Here is a 10,315-nt window from a genome sequence, read left to right as displayed (position 1 = left end):
CATTATTCGCACTGACGTCCTTTTGTTGAGGACGCTGCATTCATGCATGCAGGTATAGATAATCAGTTTGACAAGCCCTCATTATAGACGAGATTGACATTCACCGAAGGATCGGTAAGACTCCACCTCATTCGGAGTATTGCCGAGTCTATGAGTCATCATGTCAGAGTTTTGCTACAGACTTATGGGTAGGCCGGTACCCTATCCCATTTGATGTCAAAAAAAAATCTTAGAGGCTTTGTAGATGGAGGTTCATTTTGTACAATATGTCAGAGGCCTTGACGGCCCATATGTATTCATGTTTTAAGAAAAACGGTTCAGTGAAATAATGTTTTCTACTTACAACTGTACATTTCGAGTTGAGGTCATGTTGGCCCATGATAGTTACAAAAGGAATGAATGAATTACAGAGTGGTTCGCTTAGGCCAGGGCGGCAACGGGTGCCAGATACGCCTCCCAAGGTTGGGGTGTGATAAATTATATATCATATTTATATTTATAATTTGTGTATAAATTTATAATAACAGTGTCCCTCCTCTCATGTTCAGAGCTAACCTTATGTTCTTCTTCAAATTTCTCTTTAAAACCTTGAAAATTTCAATTGCTGTTTGAATCTTCATATTTCACGCACTGCAATCATTTTAAATAGTTCAGTGAATTGCCAGATTGATGAGCTTATGAAAATGCAATCATACATATACACATGAATTAATTGCAGATGCTGGTGTGATGTGAAAGTTTTTAGCAATCATTGGTTGTTTGTTCAATAATAATAATTAAGAAACAATGACAAAGCTGTAAACTTCGGTGACAGTTATTGGCAACTATATTAAAAAGCTTCAAAGCTTTGAATTTAAAAATCGGGTTTTACGAAATTATGATTTGTTTGAATTTGGTGTTTTTGCAAATGACTGAAATATCCTTTTAGTTTATATCTCAATTTTAATGGAGTTGGATGAATATTAGAGTTGGTTTTAGTTGAAATTTCGAACTGAATCTTGAAGAGGAAGAAGAACACATGATATACATATACATACAAATGACATAGAAAATACATACAACTACATAATTTATATGTAAGTTGTATGCAAGAAAGTTGCATGCTGTTGTATCAAGCATGAGAGGACTGTAACTAGCAGTGAACCCACCTGCTAGTTGTATCATGAGTTGTATGAAAGTTGTACGACGTTGTATGAAAATAGTATGAAAGTTGTATGAAGCATGACAACAAACTTTAACCGGTAATGAACACACCTCTCATTTGCTTCTATGTTGTATAAGAAATTGTTTATTCTAGCTTGATTAGATTTGTCTGCCGCTTTTGAATTTATTTGTATTGCAACATTTTGAAAATATATCAGGTTTTCTTGATGCTCCCTTCAAATTGATTTTTGTTTCTGAATATATTTGTTTTTCAGTTTAAAGATTTGAGATGTACTTCAATGGCCATTAATGACACATTTCTTTTGTGAGAGGGAATTATAACTATTTGTAGCTTGTTAATTGGGTATATTGATGCCTAACACAATTTACTTTTGTGATAGTAGCAAATTGTGACTGAATTTATCGATTTTTTCATATTATACAGTCATCATCAATGGCAGATTTCTAAAAAATTATGAGTTAAAATCAGTTTGGTGTTTCGAAATGCAGTTAAAATTAGTTTGGAAGAGTTAAATGTAAAACTTGAAGTAATTTGAAGGAAGATTGAAGGCGGAGTTTGTAACGACTAAATTTCGCTCCTGAAAAATAATAATCAAGACAAGAAATATAGCAACAAATATTATGTTCAATTTCAAGTGATGAGGTTACAATCTCTAAAATATCTCTAAATCTAAAGAGATGTAGTCCTCTGATTCTTCTCCTCACGGATGATGGTTCAAGAGCTTGAAAGCTTGATTTTGAACTTGACGGATTTCAGATTTGTAGTACGTCACGAACAATTTGAAGCTCGTCACGAACCAGGATTTGATGTTGGGTTATCACGAATAGAAGATTTGAAGCCGCCCGCCTATGACTTGAGTTCGCCTTTGGAATTTGACCACAGACGACGATTGCAGATATGGATGAAGACCTTGATGCTATTCTTCAGAGCTTCTTTAGCCTTTCCTTCTGCTTACTTGCTTGTCTCTTAGCCTTCTCCTTTGACCCTTTTATATAGGTGTGGGGTGGAGTAGTCTCCAAGAAAACCCTAGTAGATTATTGGGCTTGAGGCTTATGGGCCGACCCATTTGATAGAAGACCAATTGACGGGCTAGCCCAATAATATATTGGACCTTTATTTAAATCAATTTAATTGGATTTAAATAACAAACCCAATTATACCAGTCCATGTTACTTAATTGGACCAATATATATTTTATTTGTGGTAAAATCCAAATTTTTTATGGATTTAAATTTGACAAAATTTTAATTATCTACAAATGCCCCCTACTTCAAGGCTTGGCGGGATGTAAGCTTGCGAAAATGAATGGCGAGACTTGAAGTACCGTTGATGATGACAATACTTCCCCCATCATTTTGTAAGACACCACACTGATAATTATTTACATGTTCTATTTCCGAAGAGTGCATTGACGTTATCAATTATTGGAATTGACAACTCTTTTACTTCATTCAAAGTGAGCCAAAACGACCCCTAATAGCAAGTTGGGCTCTTGTAGCTTAATTCCCCTTCTCCAGTGAGAAAATAAATTTGGTGGCCTTTCTTATGTAGTATCAACTTAATTAAAGAATAATTAAGTTCATATTGGACTAAGTCAAACACATCCACCCAGGACAAATTAAAAGTTAAACCGCGGGATTTACGAGAAATATTTGGTTTATTCACTTGAATTCCGGTTCAAACGGTATGCTTTCCTTTGATGCGATTGGAACATTTATTCAAAGAAAACTCTCAAAACATAGTGCTCTTCCAATTTGGTTGCTAAAATAAGATATTTTCCTTACTCGTTGTTTCCTCCTATGAATTGGGGAGACTCCAAATTAGCCAGCCTTAGTAACTTTTCTATGTCAAACATAGAAATTGTAACAGCACTCCCCACTTTCTCGTAAAAAAAAAGGTTTTGTCTTTTGAACTTTTCATGCGACAAGTTGCTAGCCTTAGTAATTTTGCCATATTGAGTGGTCATTTGCTACTTTAAACTTTAATGACAGCCAACGACCCCAATTTAAGCCAACAGTAATTTTCCTTTTCTGCTTTAGTTTCCTAGTTTCAAACCTATTTATGTACAAATTAGACATGATATTTCCTTATTTGTACATGTCAGTAGCTTGAACATCAAGAATTTCCTTAATTTCTTCCTTGCTGGTTCCTATAAATTCGCCATTTTCTCCTTGTATCGTTGCTATAGCAGCAGTCCTCCACTTTTGATGAAAGCAGCGGTATTCTTCAATAGTTGGCATTACGCAATCCTCGTCGCTCGATTCTCCTGAGAGCAGACTAACGTTTTTTTCTTTTTGCTGCAGCTGCTGCCAGGAATTATCAGCTTTGTGTATCTTAACCAAAAAAATCATATCTCGGTGTAGGTGCATCAAAGTCACGAGCAGTTTGCGGCTACAGAAACTAGACTCGGAGTACTACAACATATCAAAAATTTGGATTTAAATTCGTATTGTATCATCCCAGGTGAGCTTCGAAATCTTGGTTCAAGTTCTGTCACGCTCGACATTTCAGTTTTGCGCGTCTTAACCAAAAAAATTATATCTTGGTGTAGGAATGTCGAAATGATGAGCGGTTTGCGGCGACAGAAACTAGACTTCCGGAGCTACGACATAGGTAAAAATCTTAATCAGAATATGTTGATATATTCCCAGATATTTTCTCGAATTTAGGCAACATATTATGACATGCTGCCCCATTCTGTCTTGCTGTTTTTTTTTTCATAGATTCTTCCCCCTTTTTTTTTACGCAGACTCTCGGAGCAGCATATAGGTCTGTGAATTCCATCAGTAAGGATGTGTTTCATCGACCATGATACACCATACCCACACCTTGAGATTATTAGCGACAAGCAGAATCCGCGCGCCCATATTCTAACTTTAAAAGTTCATCCTCCGGTGATAGGTGTTTTCCCGCTCGCTAGAAAGCCACTTGACGCCTCCCTTGATCTTGCGGAATGGTCGACTAGAGAGACGAAGGATGCATTGGACAGATTTTTGGGCAAAGCAACCAACATGAAGGTCCTACTTTTGAAGTCCTCCACCCATCAAAAGGTCGCGTCTGCTAGTCCTCCTCATCGTGATTATGATGGACGTCTCGCCACTTGGAGTGTTCCTCCTTCCGGCTTTGGTGAAGTTCTCTATACGTCCAAATATTGGGAGTGGGTAGAAGATGTTCTTGCCCACAACAAGTTGACTCTGGACGGCATCAAGGTCTATGACGCCATCTTTGCTTCGTTGTTCACATATGACTACAAAGAGAATGTCCTCCGTGCCTTTTGTGAGTTTTGGCGTCCATCTACCAACACAATTTATACCTCCATTGGTGAACTCTCCATCTCTTTGTGGGATTTGCGAGCAATCGGAGGCCTTCCGGTGCATGGGTCTTTCTACGACGAAGTTATCCCCTCGGCTAAGGAGTTGACACAAGAAGACGATCAAGGAAAACCTTTCCTCCCAAGAAGTTGCTTGTACCTGTTCTCGGCATTATACAAACTCATGAAGGATGATGTCCACAAGGTCTCCATTCGTGATTGGGTGGAGTTTTGGTTTCGAGGCCCGAGTAGGTATGCCAAGCCTCCGCAAAAGTCATCAAGGAATCGGACAACAAGGCCGAATTTGAATCATAATCCTTCTGGGAATATTGATGCGAGCTTCCTACCACTAACCGATGAGGAGAATGCCCCCTTTATTGAGCTTGGTGTGGAGAAGTCACTTAGAGCTGAGACTTATTTGACGGCTTCCCTTGTATGTTGGCTTTGCAAATTTGTGTTCCCCAACAAAAAAATCGACTACATTCGTGCTAGTGTCTTCAAAATCGCGAGTCTGATGGCTCATGGAGAGAAGTTTTCCTTGGAGGTTCCCGTCCTTGCAAGTATTTATCATGGCTTGAAGGAGGTCTCCACTTCTCAAGATTTGGGTGCCTGCAAAGCACTATTTCCTATTCATTACGTATATGGATGGATAGGAGCATATTTTGACACCTACTATCATGTTAAGCGTCCACAACGAGGTCCGCAAATGTGCAAGGTTTCTGGCGAGAAGATGGCCAAGCATTTTGACCTTAGTAATGCCCCTGAGTTATTTCAACAAGTTAGTGCGCGACAACTTCACCATTTGGCTATGCTACAAGGGAGGGAATTGCATCTTACCGATCGTGACGAACAATCGAATTCTTGGAGTGACTTTTTTATAAGTCTTCGTTCAAGCTTCATCACCCTTAGGTATGATGACATTCATATTGTGGAATCTTATAGCCCGCATAGGTTTAGTCGTCAATTCGGCTTTTGTCAAGATGTTCCTGGCAACCTCATGGAGCGACCCTATAACGGCTCACTGAGAATGCTAGTGCAATTCTGGGACTCCTGTGTTCGTCTTGGAGGTTCATCAAAGGTTATTGTCCCTACGCGTCCATCAGAAGAGGGACCTCTAATGACTCGTGAGTATGCAGATTGGTGGTCAGCTCGTCGAGTGCACTCTTCCCGATAAAGTACTCATATCATTTTGAAAGTTCCAAGGAAAGATGATATTCCTTTATCCTCCAAAGATGATCAACGTCAAAAGAACACTCACGAAGGGTCTTCCAAGTCCGAGTTAAGATCGAAAGATCCTTCGCCAAGCACCAAGGTCTTACCCAAGTCTACCCCTTCGACGGGCGGGGAAGCCCATGTGGACAAAGGAGCTAAACATGTTTTGTTGACTTCCAAGACAACTACTGCCATTGTAGAGGTGACGAATAATCCTTGCAAAAGGAAAGCGCCTCCTACTTCACCAAACAAAAATATTGCGAAGACAGCCAACGTCGTGCCAACAAACGAGGAAAGGACTCAAGCTTCTGCTTTTCCCAATGAGATTTTGAATGTTAGTGCCACCTCCAGTTCGAACGAGAGTGATGTTAGTCACGACATACATTGGAATCGTTCAAAGAAGAAGGCTAAGGACACGAGCCATAGTGAATTTGCTGACTTGGATGCTCTTAGTATCGATACTGGATTTTTCGTAGAGGGTGACCCTAGATCAACGATGCCGTTGTCTGAACTGGAGAAATGAGTAAATATTATTTCCTTCAAATTTACTCCCTTTTTTTAACACTAAAGTTTGCTGTTTTTTTTGCAGTTGGGCATCAATGAGTTGTATGATGACGTTCTTGGTGAAGACACGGTGGAAGACTGTGTTACAAGCCCAAATTCCCTCAGTGTGGCCGTAAAAAGTCCATACTTTATTTGGTGGTGTTGAACATCATGCTGCAAACAATGCTCCGTCGATAGATTTGAGTCTACCCAAAGAGTCTCACCTCGTTCTTCCAGAAGATGTTGTGCTTTCCAAGCCATCCATGACGAGTAAGATGGAGGTTGCTGCAAGTCAAGCAAAACGTCTAAAAATCTTTGAGCCTACTCCATGGTCGTTGCATCTTGATGCTCCAAACTTTAAGTCACAAGAGACTATTTCCCGTATTAAACTTTCTTTTGTTAACACAATGTGGCATACCTTGTGTGAATGGATCGAAGAGTTCTCTCTTGATTCTCTGGATAGCTTCACAAAGTTGGAGGAAAGTATTGCTTTGAGTTTTGAGGAAATTAAGAAAGAAAATGTTATTGATACTTCTACCTTAGAGGCTCTTGTCGAGGCTTTTTTCAAGACGTACGCAGATTACGATGCTTTAAGATCGTCCAAGATGACTAAAGAATTTCACCAAGAGTCACTTTCTGATGTACGACGACGCCTCGATGATGCAAAACAGGAATATGAAAAAGTGAGCGAGTCCGTAGAAAAACTTCAAGCCAGTCTTGTGAATGTTGAACAACAGCTAGCTTCCTTAGCCTCAAGAAAGAAGAAGATCGTCGCACTCTTGGACAAATAACAGGTGAAGTTGGCTAAAAGTCAAGAGAACGTTGACGTTACCGAAGGGGAGATTTATACCATTGAAGCCAATCATCCATTATCTGACGATGAAGCAGAGAAATTATCCCTCCTGAAAGGGGCAGTTGAGACAAGCCGCCAGCAAATCCTTAGCTTCAAACCTTTTCCATGATTTTAGAGTTTTTTCTCTCTCTCTCTCTTTTTTTTTTTTTTGCTTAGGATTCTTGACTTGTGATTTTTTTTTATAACTAATATCATGTAATGGAGTACTTATGTCTTGGAGCAATAAAAGTATCTTTATTTTTTTTTAATATGTGATATTTCTCTTTGAGACCTGAATTCCCTCTGTTACTCCCAATTATTTCCTTCTTAAATTTCAGCATATGTCTTGTATGTTGGTTTTGTTGTTTCGCGAAAAAGAATTCATATTTTTTTGTAGGAGATTTCAAATCATAGGCTGCTTGCTTCTACCGAAACTAGACTCATAGGAATGAAACATATCAAAAAATTAGCACGAATCTCCTTTTGTATCAGTTGGAATTAATCTTCAAAGTCGATCTACACGTCTGGCCCGTGTTTAGCTCACAGCTTTGCGCACTCTGCGCAAAATAAATCACATCTCGAGATAGGAGCATCCAAATCACAATCCGTTTGTGATCTCACAAAATAGACTCGGAGATCTAAAACTCGTATAAATTTTATAAGAGAACTCTTTTCGGACTGTGAACAGAAAATTCACGAAGTCGACTCAACTGCAGTGAATTTTCAGATTTGCGTACCTTCGACGAAAATAATTGTATCTTGAGCTTGGAGTGTCAGAATTGCAATCCATCTGTACCTTTAGAAAGAAGGACCGGAGATCTAAAACTCATATAAATTTCATAACAGAACTCTTTTCGGACTGTGAACAAAAAATTTACGAAGTCGACTCAACTGCAGTGAATTTTCAGATTTGCATACCTTCGGCAAAAATAATTGTATCTTGAGCTTCGAGTGTCGGAATTGCAATCCGTCCATGCCGTTAGAAAGGAAACTCAAAGACCTGAAGTATCTATGGATTTCATGGAAGAACTTTTTCGGTCTACCAACAGAAAATTCGCGAAGTTGACGCGACTGCAGTGAACTTCTAGATTCGCATGCATATAGGAGTCTTTGCGACATAAGACCTTCTGGATTAGTCAAAGTTCCAGATCATGTATTCCACACTTTTTTTTTAAGCTTATGCGACTGAACTTAGAATAAAACTCTAAGTTACCTAAGTACCTTGGTGAAGAGGATCAAGTCATAACGTAGTTCAAAATAGGTGAGTTTTTTTTGTGTCCTAACTTTTGCCTAGGCCGCCTCTTTCGAGGTTTTCGACCTAGCGGACTCCTTTTTTTTTTGGGTGTCGTTCGCAGTTTAGGCTCATGTGGGCCAGGAGCATTGCAACATGCAGTTTAGATTCTTGTGTCAAGGAGCGTAGCAGCATGCAGTTTAGGATCGTGCATTAAGGAGCTTCATGACTTGCAGTTTAGGCTCGTGCGTCGAGGAGCGTAGCAGCATGCAGTTTAGGCTCGTGCATTAAGGAGCTTCATGACTTGTAGTTTAGGCTCGTGCGTTGAGGAGCGTTTATTCTTCAAGGATAGTACCTCTTCAAAAATTTCCCATTGATAGGGCCAATTCTCATGCCATCTACATCAACTAACTTGTAAGCTCCACTTGAATAGGCTTCTTGCACAACATATGGACCATCCCACTTTGAAGTGAATTTGCCCCCAGATTTGCGAGAGGTGATAATAGGTCTTCTTACTACAAGAACTTGATCGCCAACTTGGAAGGACCTCAAGCGAACCTTTTTGTTGAAAGCACGAGAAAGACGAGCTTGATAACATTCAAGACTTTGTTGAGCTTCTAGCCTTTTTTCATCGAGGGATTCAAGTTCTTCAAGGCGTAGGCGAGCGTTTTCTTCCTCAGTAAGACCTTCTTGGACAGCGAGTCACAAGGACGATATTTGACGCTCAAGAAGAAGAACTGCTTCGACTCCATAAACAAGAGAATAAGGAGTTGCTTGTGTCGGCGTGCGATGAGTCGTACGATATGCCCACAAAGCTTCTTCCATTCTGTCATGCCAATCTCTTTTAGACTTGGAGACGACCTTCTTTAACAAGTTGCAAAGCATCTTGTTAAATGCTTCGGCTAGTCCATTTGCAGTAGCATAATACATTGACGAATTACGTTGCTTGAAGCCAAAAAATTCACAGATCTTGGTCATCAATTTGTTATCGAACGGTTTGCCATTATTTGTTATTATATAACTAGGAATGCCGAAATGATATATGATGTTCACTCGAATGAAGTTTGCAACATTCTCTTTCTTCACTTCCTTGAGAGTGGCGACCTCTGCTCATTTTGAGAAATAATCAGTTGTGGCCAAGATGTATAGATGTCCTCCAGAAGATTTTGGAAGTGGTCCAACAATATCTAATCCCCAAGCATCAAATGTCCAAGATGCAACGGTAGGGTGTAACATTTCAGGAGGTTGGTGCATAAAATTTGCGTGAAACTGGCAAGCCTTGCATCTTCGAGCATAATCTAAGCAATCTTTCACCATTGTCGGCCAGTAGTAACCCATCCTCTTAATGTGGAAGTGGAACTTCGGCCCGGATTGATGTGATCCACAAACTCCAGAGTGTGCCTCTTGCATAGCTTGAGTTGCTTCATCTTCCCCTAAACAACGCAAGAGAACTCCCTCAAATGATCTTTGATACAAAGTGTCTTTGTAGTAAAGGAAGCGAGGGGCACGCCGACGAATTTCGGTCTTTCTTCTTGGATTTTCTGGAAGTATCCCATAACATAAGTAGTAGATCATGGTTTGTCGACAATCAACCTTCACAGCTTCAGCGACGGCTACCAAACGCTCGAGCTTGCTTTCTTCATCCTCGTTCTCATCTGGCGGCACTATATATTTTTGGCAGATAGCGATTTGTGTCTGGCCGGGCAGAGTCAATGTTGAAGCTAGAGTAGCTAGGGCGTCAGCCTTCTTATTTTCCTTCCTTGGCACATGCTGAAGAGTTACATTGCCAAGCCATCCAATCAATTTCTGCGCATAATCATAATAACGACGCAATTTTGGCTTTTTGACCTCGTAGCTACCTATAAATTGATTGATCACTAACTCAGAGTCTCCAAAAAATATGTAATTGGAGTTGTCTCATATCAATGGCCATCTCAAGCCCAAGTATGAGTGCTTGATATTCCGCAACGTTGTTGGTGCAATGTTGTGTTAAGGTGAAGGAATATGGCAAGACTTCCCCTT

General features: G+C 39.8%; 1 protein-coding gene across 1 annotated transcript; it reads right to left on the bottom strand.

Moving 5' to 3' along the window:
• Positions 1-8,635: 8,635 nt before the first annotated feature.
• Positions 8,636-9,223, bottom strand: LOC142163309 (uncharacterized). Its single transcript, XM_075220582.1, has 2 exons — positions 9,094-9,223; positions 8,636-8,979 (listed from the first exon to the last, which is right to left on the bottom strand). The coding sequence occupies exons 1-2, from the start codon at positions 9,221-9,223 to the stop codon at positions 8,636-8,638; spliced, it is 474 nt and encodes a 157-aa protein (XP_075076683.1).
• Between the last annotated feature and the right edge of the window lie 1,092 nt (positions 9,224-10,315).

This window comes from Nicotiana tabacum, chromosome 8, assembly GCF_000715075.1.
Source record: "Nicotiana tabacum cultivar K326 chromosome 8, ASM71507v2, whole genome shotgun sequence".
NCBI classification, from domain to species: Eukaryota; Viridiplantae; Streptophyta; class Magnoliopsida; order Solanales; family Solanaceae; genus Nicotiana; species Nicotiana tabacum.
This window is presented reverse-complemented; position numbering and strand designations above follow the sequence as displayed.

What these genes read in the sequence shown, in the direction of transcription:
- LOC142163309 (XM_075220582.1), bottom strand. Translation starts at nt 9,223, where the DNA reads ATGTATTATGCTACTGCAAATGGACTAGCCGAAGCATTTAACAAGATG. An exon ending in AGAAGCTTTGTGGGCATATC is followed by an intron (nt 8,980 to 9,093) that starts GTACGACTCATC and finishes CTGTCCAAGAAG; the next exon opens with GTCTTACTGAGGAAGAAAAC.